This window comes from Ursus americanus, chromosome 1 (genome assembly GCF_024610735.1).
Source record: "Ursus americanus isolate L20-20 chromosome 1, mUrsAme1.1.p, whole genome shotgun sequence".
NCBI lineage: Eukaryota > Metazoa > Chordata > Mammalia > Carnivora > Ursidae > Ursus > Ursus americanus.
Genome location: NC_142127.1, coordinates 79,860,988 through 79,881,937, shown reverse-complemented (window position 1 = coordinate 79,881,937; position 20,950 = coordinate 79,860,988). Strand labels below are relative to the sequence as shown.

Here is a 20,950-nt window from a genome sequence, read left to right as displayed (position 1 = left end):
TTAACCTCTAAGCCTCAACTTTCTTATCTGACAAATGGGAATAGTAAGCTCTGCTCTGAGCATTTGAAGACTAGCTACGTCACAGAACTGCTGTGAGAATCAAGTACAGTGGCAGAGAAGAAAATGTATTTGAATGTATGATTGTCTATTCAGATGTGAAAAGATGATTTAAGAGGAGATATTTCAGCTTCCGCATCTTGGAAATGAAGGAAAGTTGGAACAAAATAGACTTCTCTTAGAAGTTAGGGGACGTGAGGGGCGCCTGGGTGGCACAGCGGTTAAGCGTCTGCCTTCGGCTCAGGGCGTGATCCCGGCGTTATGGGATCGAGCCCCACGTCAGGCTCCTCCGCTATGAACCTGCTCCTTCCTCTCCCACTCCCCCTGCTTGTGTTCCCTCTCTCGCTGGCTGCCTCTATCTCTGTCGAATAAATAAATAAAATCTTTAAAAAAAAAAGTTAGGGGACGTGTTAGTTAGTTCAGCTCCTCTGAATCTAAATCTTACCAACAAGAAGGCACCAGCTGGTGAAGTGGAAGTGCCACGGCAGGAGACAAGCCCACGCTCTCAGAGTAAACAGGAGGCAGGTAGGTGGGTGTGGCCAGAGGGAAATGGGTACGGACTTTGGGAAGCCGCTTGTAACAAGTTCGGAAAAAGAGAGGACATGAGCCCTTGGCCTAAAACAATGCTTCTGGAACCTTGCTTGTACACAGATCACACGGGCATTTTGTTAAAACGCATGCTGCAATTCAGTAGGTGTGGGGTGTGGTTTGCCAACGTGCAATTCCAACAAGCCTCAGCTACGTCAATGCTACTGGTCCAAGACCACACTTTCATTTTATTATTTTTTTAAGGATTTGATTTATGTATTTATTTATTTGTGTATTTATTTATTTATTTTTTGAGATAGAGAGTGAGAGCAGAGGGAGGAGCAGAGGGAGAAGGACAAGCAGACTCCATGCTGAGTGCAGAGCCCGACGTGGAGCCCAACTCGGGGCTCAGTCTCACGACCCTGAGATCACGACCTGAGCAAAAATCAAGTCAGATGTTTAACTGACTGAGCCACCCAGGTGCCCCAGGACTACACTTTCAGCAGCAAGGTCTGTATCACTGAAAGGGAAGCTGGGCCCAAGAGGAGTAAGACACCTTCAAAACTGAAATTCTGACAATGTATTGATGAATGACTCTACTGAGGAAATTATGTAAAGAATCCAAAGATTCTGCCCTGACTCTCTCGGGGATATCTTCAATAAGCGCAGCTTCTAAAAGAATGTGTAGACGTTGGAAGGAGAGACATATAACCAGGGACAATTACAAACAAATAATGTAGACTTATCTAGAAAGCATTAGAACAGAGTGTTATCTAAAAATCAATTAATTTTATAAAGCAATGTTAGGGGTACCCAGGAGGTAGACCCGTGGCCAAGAATTTTTTTTCTTAGTAACATGGGTATTCTTATAACAATCTATTTGGGGACCCACCAAAATCCCCTCCTGGGTCAGACTGTATTTTTCTTCTTCTTTTTTTTTTTTAATGATTTATTATTTATTTTAGAGAGAGCAGTGGGAGGAGGGCCAGAGGGAGAGGGAGAAAGTCTCAAACAGAGTCCAGGCTCAGCGTGGAGCCCAACGTGGGGATAAATCTCACAACCCTGAGATCATGACCTGAGCTGAAACCAAGAGTCGGACGCTTAACCAAACTGTGCGACCCAGTCACTCCAGATTATATTTTGATTCTTGACGTCATTTCTTAGCAAAATTCTAGAATCAATTGTTAAACTCATGGCTTCCACGGTTCCCGAAGGGGAAGCCACTATGCTGAGAAACCAGTATCTGTGCCCCAAGATGGAGTCGGGCCAATATAGCACAATTTCCCTCTTGGAGGGATGAGCTCGTCAGAGGCAAAGGGGCTGTGGACACGGTACACCTAAACAAAGTAGCCAGTGAAACCTTTCATGGTGTCCTCATAGACAAGATGACAAGCTATAGAATGTGTGATAAATAGTCCATTGACTTTATAGTTCCCCCTAATGGAGGCTCAACTTGGAGGATAGTGTTTAAAAGGGTTCAGCATTTCAGTCTTGTCTGTATAAACTGCCCTTAGAGATTTGAGGGGGCAAAGTGTAGGGTAGTGACTAAGCACGCAGGCTTTGGATTCAGAGCACACCTAGGAACTGTGTGGCCCACAGCTTCACCTCTCTGTGCCTCAGTTTTTAGGTATGTATAATGGGTATGTGATTAGTACCTAACTCAGAGGGTTGTTGTGGGCACGATATAATATGTGCAAACATTCAGAACAGTGCCTGGTACGTAGGAATCTATATATGTTAGCTGTTATTATTAGGCCTATCCAATTTGTAAGTGATGTGTAATTGTGAAGTGTTACACTACAAAATCAAGAGCCTAAAAAGATTTTTGACACAAAGAAAATTTGAGATGAAAGGAACAAAATTTTCCAGTGAATAATCATATCCTCACCATCCAAATCCTACCATTAGCATTTTACTATGCTTGCTTGCATATCTATCATTTTTAAGTAGTTCAAAATATATTAAGTTTTTTTTTTCTGTGATATTTTCTTTAACTCATAGGCTATCTGGTAGTATATTTCTTAATTTCCAAATACATGGGGACTCTACAGTTATCTTTTTGTTATTCGTTTCTGGTTTAAATGTCACTGTGGTGAGATCATCTATTCTGTGTAGTTTTCACTTTTTGGAATTTGCTGAGACATACATGGCACAATATATGGTCTATTGTGGTAAATTTTCTGCATGCAGTTGAAAATATGTTTTCTATGAGCATTAAGTGCCAGGTTCTATATTTGGTAATTAGGTAGACAGACATCTTTGTGCTCAAATCTTTTATATCTTTACTGATCTTTGTCTGTTTGTTCTGTCAGTTACCAAAAAAATGTAAACTCTATCAGTATGATTGTAGATTTTTCTACTTCTTGCAGCTTACTTTATCATTTTGAGTCTGTATCAATAGATCTATAGATGTTATATCTTTTAGTGGATTATTGTATTATAAAATATCTTCCTATGTCTACTTTGTTTACTAATCAAAAATCTGATTTTTTGAATATTCTTAGAGTTAAGACGACCTTGTTTTAGTTAAATTTGCATGCTTTATCTTTTTTCTTCCTTTCATTCTCAACCTTTATAACCCTATGTTTAATAAGTATCTTTTATAAATAGCATCCATTTCTGATAAAAGTACTTAAAACTGTCAATATTAGACCATTTGCAAACTATAAAAATGGAAATTTCATGATACTTGAGTTTTGTTTTTTATTTAGTTAGATGCTGTCTGTTAATTGGATATTTTAGTCTATTTGCAGTGATTGAAATAACGGAAAATTTAGGGTTTAAATATACCAACTTACTATTTATTTTCTATTTTTACTACTTACCTATTACTTCTGGTCTCCTTTTGTAGATTAATCATTTTATTCCTTCCTTTTTATTAGCTTGTTATTTAAAATTCTTAAATTATTTTTTAGGTGACCTTAGAAATTATAATATTTCTCTTTGATTTGTTCAAGTCTAATACACATGAGTACTTTTTCTATGCCCTGGGGCAATGCAAGGGTATTAGACTATTTTCATTCCATTTACTTCCCTACTTTTGTGCTATTTTAATTTCATGTAATTTAAAACCTCATAGACCTTATTATTATTGTTTTATACAATCATTTACATCCCCCCCCCCATCATCATACCTTCATCCGGTACCTTATCCTTGTGATGAAGAACTGTCCTTAGTATTACTTTAGAATAGATCTGCCCCCCAAAAAAGTTTTGGAGGATATTTTCTATTTTCACTGGGTATAGAAATTTAAACTGGCAGTTACTTTCTTGCAGGACTTTGAATATGCCATTCCATTGTCTTTTCTTCCAATGCTTCTGTTGAGAGCGAAGAATAAAGTCTTATCTTTGTATTCTTGAAAGTAAAGTGTCTCTTACCTAAATGCTTCTCAGATTTTCTCTTTGATAGTCGGCAGTTTTCCTGTGAATTGCTTAGCAATAGTTTAGTTGTATTTAGCCATCTTGGGGGGGGGTTCTATAGCTCTTTGTATTCCATGGCTTTAGATGTTTTTTGTTCAATTTTGGAAAATTCTGTCATTAAGCCCTCACGTGTTGCTTGTCTCCAATCTTTCTTTCCTCTTTTATGGACCAGTGTAGATGGGAGAACGTTTTACCTTGCCCCATTTGCCTTTTGCACTCTTTTTCCTTTTCACGATCTTTTGCATCCCTGTGCTTTTGCCTGAATATCTCCTGCTTACCAACTTCCAATTATCTCACCTGTGTCTAATCTATTGTTAAATTCTGTATTAGTCGGGGTTCTCTAGGGAAACAGAACCAATGGTACATAGATATGTATGTATATAGATATATAGATATCAATAGGAGCTGTGTATGAAGAAATTTATTATAAAGAATTGGCTCACACAATATGAAGTCCCATAATCTGCCATCGGCAAACTGAAGACCCAGGAAAGCCAGTAGAGTAATTCAGTTCAAGTCCAAAGGCCTGAGATCCAGGGAAACCAATGATGTAGATTCCAGGCTGGATCAATGTCCCAGCTCAAGCAGTCAGGCAGAAAGCATCAACTTCTTCCTTCTTCCACCTTTTGTTCTTGGCCCCTCAAGAGATTGGATGGTGCCCATGGGATTGGATGGTGCCCATCCACACTGGGGAGGGCAAACTGCTTACTGAGTCACAAATTCAAATGCTAACCTCATCCTAAAACATCTTCACAGACACATTCAAAAATAATGTGTAGCCAGATATCTGGGCACAACGTGATCCAGTCAAGTTGAAACATAAAATTAGCCGTGACAAACACTTCCATTAAATTTTTATTTCCAATTATTGTGATTTTTTTAGTTCCAAAATTTCAGTTTTTGTTAGTCTCTAATTCTAGGCTTAAGTTCTCCTTCTTGTCATTTAATTTCTTATTTATGTTAATGACAGTTGTTTCAAAGTGCATGTCTAATGATAACAATATCTAGATTTCCAATGAAATCTATTTTTTTATTATATTATATTATATTTTTTAATCTTGGTTTTGAGGAATTTTTATCTTTTTATGTTTTTATTATATTATTATAATATAATAATATATTTTTTATTATATTTTTATTATATTTTTTATTATATTTATTTTTATTTTTTGTTATATTTTTTAAATCTTGATTTTGAGGAATTTTTATCTTTTTATGTTTTTAAATGAGTTCTGGACATTGAGTATAAAAAACTGTAGAGTGAGTTCCAGTTCTGGATTATCCTTTTACAGAGAGGATTTATTCTCCGCTTCTGAAGGCAACTTGACCAGGAGGAGATTACTTTACTCCAATCAGGTATTGTTATTGCTCAATGTCAGACTTGTCCTAGTAAGGAATAGTCTTTTTCTGCCCCTCACATCCCTTCAACGTCTTGGCCAACTGTAAACTCTAATATTTATACCCCTAGCCTTTTGGATTTACTAAAACCTTTGCTCACCTTCCTTTTCACTGTATTTTCTTTTTTTTTTTTTTTAAAGATTTTATTTATTTATTTGACAGTGAGAGACAACCAGCGAGAGAGGGAACACAAGCAGGGGGAGTGGGAGAGGAAGAAGCAGGCTCATAGCGGAGGAGCCTGATGTGGGGCTCGATCCCAGAACATCAGGATCACGCCCTGAGCCGAAGGCAGACGCTTAACCGCTGTGCCACCCAGGCGCCCCTTCACTGTATTTTCTGCTCAGCTTCATAGCTCAACTTTCCCTTAGGTGATTACTGCAGTGAGATAAAACCATGTTGATTTGGGGGCTTATCTCTTTGGCTTCCTTTCATTTCAGGATCTAGGCTTGGTGAGTTCTTGCTCCATTGTTACTTCTCCAATAACTTCATCATGTAGTTTTTGTATTTTGTTTAGATTTCCTAGCTGCTCTTGGAAGTGGTGGGGGGGGTTGGCGCTCATCCAATACCAGCTAGTACACATTTGCTGGAAGCCACATTACTCAATGGTATTTTTTAAGCTCTTTCTAATATACAGCCAGGGCTGGGAATATTGAGTTTAAGAGTGCTCTGTGCCAGAAGCGATGTTGAATCTCACTTTCATTTAGATTTTAGCCCAATGATTCCTTATTATCTTGTCAGCTCATCAATGCTTATGTCCTAGCATTTTGGTCATTTTTACACAGAGGAAGTCTGTTCCAATAATCTAGTCTGCCATATTACCCATATTATTTTTTATTTATATTTCTCTTCATTTAACATGTCAGTTCTAGAGGGGTAAGAATCATATCTAATTCATCCTTATAGTCCCAGCCCCCAGCCCAGTGTTTGACAGAATAGGTGCTCAATAATTGTTGAGTAAATGAAACTATATGACTTTAAATAAGACTACCTGGGCATCTTAGTGGAGTCACCAGAATCGAAAAATATGAAGCTCAGTTTTGCCAGCTTGTACACCAAATAGTTAACTTCACAGAGCTGAGACTCTGTGCTTAGGGGTATGGGTTCACATGAGGCAAATTTACAAGGAAATAATTTATAAGTAACAAAAGAGCTTGATCAGTGTTCAACAGGAGACACAGCTGGAATGATAATGGATCCTTACTATGTTTCTTCTTCCCTCTTCCTTTAGTATTTGACTTCTGTCTTTTAGTTAATGCTAATAGTTTTCTGTATTATCATTCTCATGTTTTATTGTCTTTATTCATACTTCCTCTCTGAAAATAGAAAAATAATAAAGTATGTAAATAAATAAATATAGACGCTACATGTTTACAAAAGGCAATCTCATATAAGTAAGTCCATTCAGAAGACCAAATTACAGGTCAGAAGGTTGCTATGGTAAAGACAAAACAGAAAGAGGAAATTCAGGGTTGCCAAATACTTACTTTCAAGTCACTAACAGATCTCTTTCTGTTCTGTCTAAGTGATCTTTAAAGGCCATTTAGCATCAGGACATTCTTTATTCCAGGTCAGTGTGAAAGAAACTGAAATTTAACAAATTCTTCTGCAGCTTTCCTTTTGCTAAAGTTGTTACTAGTTCCCAGAAAAGCCTGTTATTACATCACTTTGTGAAATGTTACAATATTCAAGATTACAGTTTCTCTTAAAATGTAACAAATGTAATAGCCACGGTTTCCTGATAGACTGGGAAGTACCTTATTTTTAAAAAATATATTATCTCTGGGGCGCCTGGATGGCTCAGTTGGTTGAACATCCAACTCTTGGTTTCAGCTCAGGTCATGATCTCAAGGTTGTGGGATTGAGCCCTGTGTTGGGCTCTGCACTCAGCGTGAAGTCTGCTTGTCCCTCTCGCTCTGCTCTTCCCCCACCCCTTGTGCATTCTCTCTTTCTCTCCCCCCCCGCCAAATAAATACATAAATAAATAAAATCTTTCAGAATACACACACATACACACACACACACACACACATAATCTCCAAATCGCTCTGTGAAGTGGGCTCTTTGACAATCTGTCTCATGTACTTTGTGTAGATGTTGGTAATTTTAATTACAGCCATTTTTGCTAGGTGTCTTAGATCTTCTATTTTCCTTTAACCACATTTGACATCATTTGACACCATTTCCTCCTATGTAGGCTAAACTAACAGAAGCCAGCACAAACAATATAGTGTCCAAACAATACTGGAGAAAGAGTAATATTATTTTTAAATTTTACTAAAAACATTTTGTGTGATCTCTTTTAAGCTGGGTTTTTAGTAGTTTATGTGTACGATAACAGATACTAGATTCTCTGTAGACAAATGTTCCCTAGAAATGTCTCGTCTCAAAAGCGCACCAATGCACGTGAACACGTGGAAAGGACAAACACACTCGGGATCAGTTTAACAGAGACAAACCTCGACACTCAAGAATTGATATTGCAGAAAAGCCAAGGCCAGACTAATGTGCGGCACGAAGAGAGCTGGGTAGCATTTAACATTGGGGCACGTTGGGTGGAAGGAGTGAAACTCTCAGACTTAAGCGGCCTTCATCAGTGGGATTGCCCTACCGTCCCAAGTAATGACCAACAACTGAAGCAAAGTGGAAGAGCATGTCGTATGTGGGACCCAGCCTGGGAGAGGCCAGGATGAAATGACTGTAAAACATGACCACATTGGCTTAGAATGGTCTCTGAGCATTGCGGAACGGTAGGGAGAGCTGGGAGCTGGTAGAGGGACATGAAGCTGTGGTGGACACTGAAGCAAGCCCCCAACTCCCCAACCCCCCATTTAAATAGCCTAAGTGGAAGGCCAGGGCATTGGCCTTGCTCACCCTGAGAAGAGCAGTAACCAGTATTAAACACGGTGACTCAGCGGACTCTTCTAACCATTCAAATGAGCACCCTTCTGGTAAAGAAATTTCAGTGAAATTCAAATGAGCAACCAGTCAGCAAAAAACTGCTGCTGACGTTATTAATCTTCCCAACTACCCAAATCTATCATACACATAAAAACTCATCATTGGGCACTTGTGGAATAGGTATCTCTCACTTAAAGGAATGGTCACTGTCAGCAAAGTTTGCGGCACAGAGACTTTCTATCAAATCAATGCGATTCTCCCATTGATTTCCATTATAAAATCTGAGATGCGCTTTGCTGTTAAATCCCATTAAGTGTGTAATAAACCCTTTGGAAATGGCATATTTAAAAGAAAAATGATAATATTCTGATAAAACATCGACAGTGATATATAATATATTAATAGCAATGCGGGCTGTATTCAACATGTTCCAACAACAAAAAAATACTCAGAATGAAATATCACACAACTCTACAAACTGTGTCTCACATGCTGCAAAAGGTAATAATCCCTGAAACATTAGCAACTTAATTTCTCACTAGCTTCACAACTGTCTTGGCATTTCTATCATTACATAGCCAAAGGAATTCTTTTTATTATTTAAAAATCTTTTCTCATCTTCTGCTGGCCTCTTTCCCAAAATCTTTGTCCAGAGCCCCCTGAGTAGCTTGCGAGACTATTCTTAGATGAGGAAAATGAGCTAGGGTCAGCCTCAGTGGTTTATCCCAGTGCCTGCTGGGATTTCCCCATCATTGGAGCAACTGGGCATCTCCTGGAAGGAATGTTGCAAAAGGAAGGTCTGTGAAGGTTGGACTAGATATTTCCAATGCCTTTTCAAACTTCTGAGATATAGTGCTACTAACTGCTAATGTTGGTAATGCGTCTTTGTTTCTGTTTTCAATGTATGCATTCTGCATAATGTTAAATGACCAAATGCTTTGCATGATATATATGAATGAATGTTTTGCATAATATATGTTGAATAACTGATTGAATTTAGATGATGATTTTGTTCTTCATCAAAGGCTACTGACACTTCTAAGTGCTGGTAGCTCAAGCTGGGAAAGTGACTGCAGATATTAATCTTCATAGGAATTATGCACCACAGGTCATAATAACGTAAAATGTCCAATTCTAAGCTCTGGGCAGGCATTCCTGACAGTAAACTTTTAAAGAAATTTTTGATTTCCTTACCTTTGTCACTACAGTAGGTCAATTTTTGTTAAGCAATAGACTACCTGAGTCAGAGCAACATGCCCATCACCAGCAACGCACCTTAGGTCTCCTCTTTACCCCGTTGTTATGACCCAGTATGAGGAAGAATTCAACATTCAGGGTTGGCTTTAACATTTCATTAAAAAATTTTTTTTGTTTTATTAAGCTATAATATACCTAAAGAATTCAGAAAAGCCAACAGCAAGATTGACGTGTTTTCTGGAGATCAGTAAACTACCTGCCAAGAGTTTTTGGTGAATTCATTAAGACCAAAACTTCCCTCCCCTTCCCTCCTTCTCCCCTTCCTTCCTCCCTTCGTTCCTTCCTTCCTTCCTTCCTTCCTCCCTCCCTCCTTCTTCTTTCTTTCTTTCTTTCTTTCTTTCTTTCTCTCTCTCTCTCTCTCTCTCTCTCTCTCTCTCTCTCTCTTTCTTTCTTTCTTTCTTTCTTTCTTTCTTTCTTTCTTTCTTTCTCCCTCTCTCTCTCTCTCTCTTTCTTTCCATCATGTCCAGAAACCTCAACATATCAGAGTCTCAATATTGAACACATCCAGGGAGCCAGACCCATGATAACTACACTCACAGAAAATACAATTAAAACTAAAATGTCTTTGTATTGACAAAACAACCCAAACTGTCACAATGAGCACCAGGCTCCTGTGGTTGTAGCCAGTACATTCTTTCCCTGCAGGCAGAACAAGTGGGAAACCAAATTATGAGTAGAAAGTAAGTACAGAATGAAAACAAAAGGAGATGTCCATCCTTGAGGAATATTTTATCCAGGACAGGAGAGGCCTGATGAAGGTGCCATTTTTTTTCAAGCATGAAACAACTCTCTGGTTATATGTATGTATGTACATCATTCATTGTATGACACATATGGCCACATACTTTTTCTTCCAGATTCATACTGTGTCTCTCAGTCTTGTTTACTAACGTCCACCTCTCTGACATGCTTGTTTTCTGTGATATCATCAAAGCATGCTCCCTAAGTTCACACTTGCTTTCACTGTAGTGAGATTGTGAAGGGAAGCAAAAGTCATAAGTAGATGAAAATATTTATTAATGATATGGCCACCTATAAATCAGTTACCCGTTCAAAATCTTTTAAACATTAGACTCCCCCCCCACTCCCCATTGTGATAAACATTTATAATCCAATGCAAATAAATTCAGTTCTATTGCAAAGTGAAATTGCAAATCTTGCAAAAGGTGTAAGGTTTCATGGTATCAACGAAAGTGAAGTTGGTGAAGCAACTGGCAAATGAGAGTCTGTAGAGTTAAACAAACAAGTGTAGGTAAAATCAACAGGGATGATGACTATACTGATGCTTCAGAAGAGAAGAGAATACTTTTAATCAAAAAATTAAGTGAGATCCCCTGGGAAAACTGATGAAGTCCTCAAACATTTTTACAAAACAACCCTCTTTTTGATTATGGCCTAAAAGTCAAATATGAAATAAAACATGTTGTAAGGTGCTTCAAATTTGGTAAAAAAAAAAAAATTAAGCCAACAATAATCTTCTTGGTTTATTGTTTATTCATTCCATAATTAGCACATAGTTGTACTTACAACATAAATTTTGTTCCATAAAAGATAGACTAAATGTATTTTAATAACATTGTGTTTTATTTTCAAATAAAGTCCACTTTTCACCAATTGTTCTGAAATTTAGCCCCTGTTTTAGATAGATTTATTTTAAGGAGGCTTTACCAGTGCTAATCACACAATGCTAATAAGGACTTCCTGCACTAATGAATCAGACTTTTCTAGTAGAAACAGTCTGATGTCTTGGTTGAGTCTCTTTACATATGACATTTTTACTATGTTATTCATAAAATAGTTCTATTTCTTAGTTTTGCTGGGGGGGGGTTAGTATTATTTATTCTTAGGTATTTCCTATAGGATAACTTCCAAAGGGTGATATTATTAAAAGTAGTATTAGTGTCTCATAAGGTAACGTATGCAGAGCACACAGACTTTGGAGTCATCTTGGATGCAGACCTATATTTGAATCTGCTTCTGCTATTTAACAGACATGGTAATGGACAAATTGTGTGCCTTCTCTGAACTTGTATAACGTCATCTGTGAAAATGGAGCAATGATCACTCTGTCACAAGATTGTGGTGAAGACCAGATGAGAACATGTATAAAATGCCAGGTACAGAGAAGGCATTCAATATGTGGTACTTAGAGCCATGCTGTTTATTTTTGGTTTGTTTAACTGCCAAAGTTCCCTTGTGATCTTAATTTGTTGATTATTTTGTGCGTTCAGATTCTTTGCATGTGTTTTGCAATGTGAACCTAGGGTCTCTAGGCTATAAAAAGTAGTTAAATATGACTGATACTGAAAATGTGACTTTAGGAGTGCCTCGTTGCATAAATCTCTTAGAACGAATTCTAAAATATTCTGTAAAGCTTTGAAAAAAGTCATAATGAGGCCTTCAGGATTTACATTGTAAGATTTTGGCTGAGTTCTTCTGTAAGTTGGATGACTGATATTTACATGGAGAAAAACCTCAAAGGAAGCCCCCCCCCCCAGGCATTTTTACAAACAAATCTTGACTTAAAACAAGAAACTTAAAAGCTTTCCCCACACAGAGACCCCCAGGCAAAACATAGTCTTGAAAGTCAGATGCTTCTGGATTTGTGTGCTTCCTAGTAGTGTGACCTTGACCAACTTAATATTTCTAAGTCTGGGTATTCTCATCCATAAAGTTGGAGATAACAAAAGTACCTACCACAGGTTGTTGCCAGGATGAAATGAGACATTGCATACAAACAACGTTTATGTGCCCATACAGCCTGGCACACTGGAAGTGTTTAACTAGTTAACTATTATCTATAAAATCTTCAAACTTACAAGTTAACAAGAATGTCATATTTTGTTCAAAAATGGTAATGGTGTAACACAAAAAAACAGAAATTAAGTTCACTTGAGTTCAAACATCAAATTATATGCTTTGGCTTTGCCTTGCCTTCTGCCTCTTGAGTTCCCTATGTCTAAATTCCTTTCCTTCCCCTATTCACTCAAGAACTTGTTTTCTACCCCAGGGCTTTTCAATGGCCTCTTCCCCATCTGCCCACACAATAGGAACATTACATTTGTAATACTTATTACAAATTGGCAAGGGGCTTCTACCTCTCCTTTTTCTGTAAGACTCTGGTATGCCCCCCCCTCCTCTGATTAGTTCAGTTATATTATTTAGTTTACTTAGCTAAAACCAGGAGATAATGATAGCTAACATTTAGTATCTACCTAATAGCCCCATATACAATGCTAGGTGAGTTACAAATGTTTGATTCTTCATAACAACCAGGCATGGCAGATACCACTCTATATTTCTGAGATGGATAGAGGGTCTGAGCCAGTAAGCTCAAAGTCACATGGCTAGTAAGCAGCAGCACCAGTGACCATACGGACCAAGTTAATGCATTAATTGGGATGTGATGGCTCTAAGTGGTTTTCTACTTCTGGGAAAGGCCCATCTGGCCTTTCAAAGAGAGGCCTTCTCATACCGGAGATAACACGTATGTGTGCTAGGATGATATCACCTTATTCACGTATGATGTTTAACCTTTCTTTACCACTTATCCCCTAGCACCACAAATGCTTATACATAATACTAAATGCACTAACATCTTTGCACATCCCATGCACATAAACACCAGCAAATATGCCAATTATATTCCTACAATGGATGCTGTAGATCTGACCAACAGAATTCCAGACATCACAAAGTAAATAAACTAGATTTTCCTCAAACACAATAATTCCTGTTTAATTTCCCCTGGCAAGTACTGAATTTAGAATTGTGCTCGTTCTATAAAGCAGAATTTTGCGAATATTATGATAAGGAGTCCCACATTCTCAGAAGGTGGGAAAGCTGAGAAGGGCGATTAAAGTGGATGTGTTTCTTTCATTACGGGTAGAATTAAGTTTCTCATCTAAGTACCGAATTCTGCAGTCACTCCAAAAATGTAAGCTCAGCTACAGCGCATTTTTGGGAAACTCGAATGACACTAACCACATAAGGTCAACCAAACAACTGGTCGACCCTAAAAAAAAAAAAAAAGTGCGTTATGCAAGGTTTTCAACTAAGAGATAAGAGTATCTCGATCTATGTATTTCTCTACGCCAGCTCCAGAGTCCGATCCGGTTCCGCCTCTCACCACCGCAGCTTGGCAGACACTTCTTCTGAAGCCAGATGGGGAGCCTCAAGTTTGAGCCCCCCGTCACTAGCTGCCGGCTCCTGCCTGCGCCCCGCGTCTACCCGAGCGCCTTCCATGCTCTCTGACTCTCACTCCAGAGAAATGTCCCTTTTCGATCAACTCTAACTGGTAGACTGCCTCCCGGCGCGGTCCCCCGCGCGGTGTCCCCCGCGCAGGGCCGGCAGGCGGGCGGGCGGCGGCGCGCACCGGGGCGCTGGCGGGGCGGGGCGGGGACTGCGCGCCGCGCGCGCGGGGCGGGCACAGGTCGCTCTCTCGGCGCCGCTCCCCTTTGTTCGGTTCCATTGTGTGCCACTTCCTCCTCGGGCGCTCCTTCCAGCGCCCTGGCAGCCTGTGGGCAATTTGTGAAGGGGCTTTTGGTGCCTTATTCTTTTTTTCTCGGTTTACTTTTTAGTAAGTGAGGCCCTCCTTTGCACGCCTCTCCGCCCCCCGGCCCCGGAGGCAGGCAGAGTGGGAAGTGTCAGTGCCTCCTCCCCCACCCCCGACGGCGGCTCCGCCGGGCTCCCGCCCCGCTCCTCCTCCAGGAGGCATCCTAACCCCGCATTCTGGACTTTCACCTCCTGACCGGTCGCGTCACCGCCAGGACGGCAACACGCGACCCCGCCCCTTCGAGGGGCGCGGGCTCCGGGGCTCCGCCAAGCACCGAAGCGAGGGTCGGAGGCCGGCGCGCGGCCCAAGCCCGGCCGCCTCGGCGTCCCGGGAGCCGGCGTGAGTGTCGCCGCGGCCCTCCCCGTCCCTCGCGCTCGCGCTCCCCGGCCGCCGCGCGGCCGCCTCAGCCCCCTTATATAGCCCTCTAAAAATAGCTCGCCTCGCACCGCCTTGTAAGGCAGCAGGGAGATCCGCAGTCTGCCAATCCGCGCTCACCGCCAGAGCCAAGCCCCGCCCCGGACCCCGCTCTGCGCTCCCCATTGGTCCTCAGTGACTTCATGAGCCCCCTGTTTACCTTACATGGTCACACGCGGCCTAATGTACGCCCTCCTCCGAGATCCCACGGCTGCGCGGAGAGCCGGGCGGAGGGGGGGAGTTTGGGGAGGGGGAAGAGCAGGAGGAGGAGAAAAGGAGGGGGGGAGAGACTACAAACTAGCAAGGATGGGGTGGGGGGTGGGGAGGGAAGGGAAGGGGGGGAGAGAAGCGATCGCGAGAAAAAAAAAATGCAACCTCCCAAAATAAAGAGCAAAGATTGCATTAGGAGCGAACAGCGCTGCAGAAATAGATGGCAGCTTCGTGTCAGTGAGTTTGCATCCCCCTTCCTGATCCACGAGCTGGAGTGATTAGAGCCCTGGAAGGGAATTGTTACTCCCGTGGAGAAGTCCCCTTTTCCTGGCAGCCGTCTGCACTTGTACATGCTGGATGCCTCTCTCCATCCACCCCACTCACTCTCTCCTCTCTCACCTCCTCTCTTCCTCTCTCCTGCATTGATTTTTTTTTTCCTTTTTAGTTGACTGAAACAAAACAAAACAAAAGGGCCACTGGATGTCTGCCTTCTTGGGGGGTGAGCCAGACAGACTGACAAACAAACAGACCCAACTGTGTTCGGGGGAGGGTTTCTCCTCCCGTTTTGCCCGGCAGCAGCAGCATGGACGTGTTGGCTAGTTATAGTATATTCCAGGAGCTACAACTTGTCCACGACACCGGCTACTTCTCAGCTTTGCCATCCCTGGAGGAGACCTGGCAGCAGGTGAATGATTTAAATTACTTGTGTAAATCGTGTGGTGGCGGCGGAGACGCAGGGGCTGCGTTGGTGTGGGCTTGGGGTTGAATTTTTTGTTTGTTTGTTTTATTTTTCCCCCCTTTTTGATTGTTTGTTGTTTAAAATGTTTTCGGAAACAGTCATCTGCGCTTACCTCTCCACCCACCCTCTAACCCCTTAGTGTGCTGAGCTGAGCAGCCGGTCTGAGCTGCCTGCGTTTCAGTCACCAACACACATCCTTGCGCACACGTTGTCGGGCTCACTGTCCCCAGCACAGACCTGCGTAACTTCTGGGGTTCGGAGGAACCGGGTGGGAAGGTGGTTTGGGGCTTTATGAGCCATCGATGACAGGATACTGCGTCCCTACATGCTGAAGCTCTACCTGCTTGGTACCTTAAATCAGGTTCTGTTCTTTCAACTGGTACTGACGACCGACCGACCGTCAGATGGGGGTCAGGAGGTGGGAGCATAGCGGAGTGTTTTCCCAGTAATTAGCGAGTGTCAATGAAATATAGAAACTTGATTTTTAGATGAGTAGGTGGGCAGGAGGGAGAAGAGCCCAGTGACAAAAGATACTCAACGATATCTAGGAGGAGGACGGGAAGATGTATCTATCTACCGCTGACCATGCGGTGTAGATTTCCCCAGGGCAATGCCTCTATATGCGTCCTTGTTTCTCTTTTTTGTTTGGGGGTCCCTCCCTGGTTAGAAGGCACAGCTACTGACAAAGGGTGGTGTGTGTTTCCATGCCCCTGACTTCGTCTTAGAGGACTAGTTAAGAAACTCCTATGATGCTGAAGGGCACTGATGCCAAGTTGGCTAGGCGTCCCACTGAGGGCAAAGCGGGTCTGGTGACAAGTTCACTGGCCTTTGTGAAGTGGAATAAAGAAAGTGCTGGTCAGTGGAAAGTGCTAGATCTGCTGCGGAAACAGTCGTTTTCTCAGCAAGGATTAGGAACTGCTGAAGGGACACTCTGCAGGAAAGATGGTGGGTGGGGGGCAGGGGGGTATGGGTATTCTTTAAAAATACTCCAGTGTGCACCATGGAACGTCCAAGAAGACAATCTGCATTTGCACATGGGAAGTGTGAACTCGCACAGTCCGTCTTGAAGAAACCAGCCTGCCCTTGGGGAGGACTGCGAGAAGCTTGGTGTGTGGCTTGCTCATGTAACTTCGCTCAGTGACAGCAGCTTGTTAAGGCTAATGAACGGCTGAATCTCTTCTGCCAGGATCCAAAGCAGGGTTTGCCAGCTTGAGGCTAGGTTGTAACAGTTGCTGCTTTAGTGAGTGAGGTTTGGCTTTGGGTATAGGGAGCAGAGTGGCAAAGCTGATCCTCCGACTGTACCTTTGTTACTCGTTGCCTCTTCTCCCCTGATTAGAGGCGGTGAGGTTTCCTCCAGGTGCTGGCCTCTGCTGTCTGTGTGGCCACCATCCGTTGCTGCCCAAGGATGCTGGCAGAGACCTTCGACTTTGTCTCTGAGTGTACACATAGTTCACGCATTCTTAGCGCGAGGCATTTCTTCAGTGCATCCTTTCCCCCATCCCTAATGAGACTGTCTCATGAAGGGTCTCACCAGATCTTTTCCTCCTTTCATTTCACATGCTAATGAAGCCAAAATGTTGCCAGAATTTCGTTTTCTGAAATAGCTTTCATTTCACGTTGTCAGCCCACTGGTGTCAAACTGGTTGCGTATTAACGACTGTCTAGACAGGTTAGGGTAGGGAATCTGTTGATTTAGTCAGCCTGCCCAAGGCAGCCCTTGTTTGTGACTAACTGTTAAGCAGTGTTGGAGGGAAGAAAGTTGGCTTTATTTGTTACAGCGTTCCCTCCTGATGAATCACACAACTTTGTTTTGGTTCAAGTTTTCACAGTAGTAAAGCCTGCTTTGGGGGAAGGCCTCGCCAGAGGAAACCTGCTTTTCTAGATCTGGTTAGACCATCCAGGAGAGAGTCTGGATCTGTAAAGAAACATCACTGGTTTGATAATTAGGGGATGTATTAGATCTATTGTTTCCTCCGAAGCCTTCTGTGCCTTTCCTTCCCCCTCCTCTCCCTACCCCTCTCTACTTGCCTCCCTCAAGGAACCTCTAGCTTAGTTTCTATCTGCAGGCCAAGGAATCTCACCCCCCCAAACACACACCTCTCTCCTTACTTCTTGCCTTAACCCTCTCCAACTGGCAATGCTCTTACCTTAAAACCCTTTGCCAAGCTATCTGAGAGGCAGCTCAGAGGCCACACTGAAACGTAGCTTGTGGGGAAGCACTCCTAAATAAGATATCACTCCAAGGAGATTTCTGCTCCGGGCTCTGTAGTCACAACTGCTCTCTTGAAAGGTGACTGTGACTCGAAGTTCATGCTGATGACAAAACCTCCAACCTCCATCTCTTCCTTCCTCCCTCTCCTGCCCCCCCCCCCCGCTTCTGAGTGTAAGGAGGGAGGATGGTTATATGCAACTGTCGGGGCCAAATCAACCATCAGATGGTGAAATTTTGAGACTCCTTTGCTCAAAATGGCTTAAGAAGATTGCTACAGAGAACCCCCAGGCAGGAGGAAGTTTCCTGATGCTCTGGGGTAATCAGATTTTAGAGGTCAGATGAGGAGCAATTATTAGATATTCTCTGAAAGTGAACAGTGTACCTGGCCTTGAGGAGATGAGCGAAATACAGAGATTCCAATAATCTGATTTGGTTTGTAGAGAAAGAGTGGCTTGGATGATAAACCCAAGAACATCTGTGCATTTGAAAATTAAGGATGGACTCTTTGGGGATTTTATTTGAAACTGTGGCCTGGGATAATTGTCCTGCTTAACAGTCAGTGAGCTTGGGATGGTCCTCCTGTCGCGGGGATCGTCATTTTGACATTGGGCTTTCAGGCAGTGATGTCTTTAGCAACCTACAGCTCCAACTCTGAAAATCATTGCTGGTGTAATTTTAAAATCCAGATGGACATCCTACATTAACAGCTCTCCATTCCTGGGCTCTGACTGCATACTTAAGCACTTGGCCCAAGTAACATCATCTCTGCCTGTCATATAACTGTAAATTACACTGTGCTTATGTGGTCTCTTATTTTATGGAATTCAGCTGACGCACAACTCTAAAGGCTACCAGCCTTCAGTTCTTCGGAAACTTGCAGGAAATTTTCCAAGAGCTGTCTGAGCAAAAGTAGGAAAAAGTCAAAGGTAGGACAGAAGCCGGAGTAGCTTATAGGGTACCACTTGATGATGGATAAAGGAAAACACATTCATGAGTTTTGTTGCCAGTAGAAATAGTGATTTTTCTGGACCCACTGCTGACTTGGAAAATAAAAAGGATTTGATAGGATACTGTTGGGTATTTTTCTCCAAGAAGCTACAAAGGCTTTTAGAATTTGGATAGATTTTGTATACTTAGTCTGCTCTTTTCACGAGTGCAGGTCAAGTAATGAAGTTCTGAGTCTTATTTGCACTTAGCTTTGCTTCATGCCATTGAGGAGCATGGTATGTTTACTTGAAAACTCTTATGGAATTATGCTTGTTGTTAATGCTGATTCATAATTGGCAGATGGGGTCAGTTTCAGGCCTCCTTTTTGCTCAGAGAAAATTTTCCACTGCTACTGGAAACAAATAAATAAATCATAGAACATTCCTCCCTCCTCCCCCATTCCCCCATTGTTTTAAACTAATGGCATACTTGGCTACTGTACGAACTAAAGTGTCCCCATAACACTGCAATTTCATCTTGGTTTCAGGCACCCTGGAACGCTTTTTACAAGGGCCTTTGATATGAGGCATCTCTAGGGGACAACCTACAAAAATGGTTGCCTTCCAAGAACAGCCTCATGATACAAGGGATGGGATTTGTTCTGTGAGCTGCATTGCTTTTTCCTCTTTATGGTGATCTTGCCTTCGCACTGCCTTCCACAGGCCTGAGCAGCCAGGTGCTGTCTCAGCCAGAAAGACAAAGCAAACTGTAGGGTCCCTGCATCTGCAGGTTTGCCTCTGTCCCCAATTTGCAGAAAACCTTGTCATGAATTAGAATTTCTTGGCAACAGCACCACCCAGGGAAATTTGTAGACACAAAGGAGCCTTGCTAACCACACTGAAAGGATAAAATAGCTGGCTTTTTTTTTTTTTTTGGTATGTTATTTGTGTGCTCTTCGGTTACCATAAATCTTTTTTTTTTATTTGAAACAGTGACTTGGTAGATGAAAAAAAAATGAGAACTGTCCTGTTATTCAGATTTTCTATATATGGATGCAATCACTAAATAAATGTAGCTTTACAAATGAGAGCACATGTGAGTGCAATCAATCACGCACTTAGCCTTTCTTTAATAGACTCGTTTCCATGTTCTTTTTAATAGATACATCTTTGCGTAGATTTAGGGGCTCACAAACATTATCATTCGGTCTACCTGTTTGCAGTTCTGTATTTTAAAGTGAGTGAATGTTACACTGCAGATATTTTTACTACATCTGTCTTTCGTGGGGGGATAAAGGAAGTGGTGACTTCTTTGTTCTCCCTGAAACTCCCACCCCCCACTCCCTACCCCGAGGAGAATGTGATGTTGGGGTCCAATCCATTTAAAGGGCAGAGCAGAAGATGCACTGTGACAGCCTCACCCTGAAATGATTTATGTTATGGGTATGTCAGAGACCTTCAGTGTTCTGATGTGGACTCTTCCTCTCTTCCAGCCCATTCTAAATATAAATGCCAGTGGGGGCTATTTGCCTCCTCGCTTAAATGGGAAGAGTTTAGAGAGGGTCCTAATGGGGCTTTTAGTAGCCTCTCTTATAAATCTTCAGATTCTTCTCCCTTCAGAGGATTTGTGATTTTAACTTTTTGAGTACAAGAAGGCATTGCAGTCTTCTTGAATCACTCTGTGCCCATTGCGCAAAGAAGAATACAGTTTATTCTGGCCAGCCCCCACTGGCTCATGTTGATGGAATAGCTGACGCCCCCTATCTCTGCAGTTTGTAGTAGTGTGCAAGGGTTTTGTTGTTGTTGTTGTTTTCCTCACCTATGCTGGACCCTGTGACTGGCCAGTGCAGAGAACGCCTCTGTGATTCCGGTTCACTCGGTGAGCGTGTATGTTGGAATTGGGATTTGCTGAAAGTTTAGGACAGCTCCCCAATTTAACCTGAGTGGTGCCAGAAGGGTGAGGGGTGGAGAGTTAGTCTCTCTACAAATAAATCCCTTTGTTTTCCTGAATCATCTGAATGCTTACTTAGCATAATACAAGTAGAAATGTTTTAACCCAAACTGCTGAATCTTCATAAGTACAGTGATTAGGAAGCTCTACAGCTACTAATGTTTTAAAGTCGGTGGAACAGTTTACAGTGTCTCATCATTAATGTTACATGTAACCTGGGCAAGCTCAGAGACACTCCTCCACCCCGTTCCGTTGCGTGCTTACCCTAGAACATCCACCTGAGAAACCATCCTTTTTCAATTTAGTTTAAGAGTTCCCCAAATAAATGAAGTATTGCCATTGCCAGCACATGCTTTTACCTAAAATGGTCATGATCTTGTTTGCC

At 42.0% G+C, this 20,950-nt stretch overlaps 1 protein-coding gene and 1 pseudogene across 2 annotated transcripts in view; one reads left to right on the top strand and one right to left on the bottom strand.

Moving 5' to 3' along the window:
- Positions 1-12,066: 12,066 nt before the first annotated feature.
- LOC148110805 (uncharacterized) lies at positions 12,067-14,696 on the bottom strand (annotated as a pseudogene).
- Positions 14,697-14,843: 147 nt separating this feature from the next.
- The window catches only part of KLF7 (KLF transcription factor 7), a 91,219-nt gene continuing 85,112 nt past the window's right edge, over positions 14,844-20,950 (top strand). Inside the window, exon 1 of one of the 2 annotated variants that reach the window (XM_045806591.2) lies at positions 14,844-15,422. In XM_045806591.2, coding sequence (XP_045662547.1) covers positions 15,321-15,422 — 102 coding nt within the window. In that variant the 5' untranslated portion in view covers positions 14,844-15,320. The remainder of the gene's footprint in view (positions 15,423-20,950) is intronic. The other variant, XM_045806592.2, reaches the window with a different exon arrangement.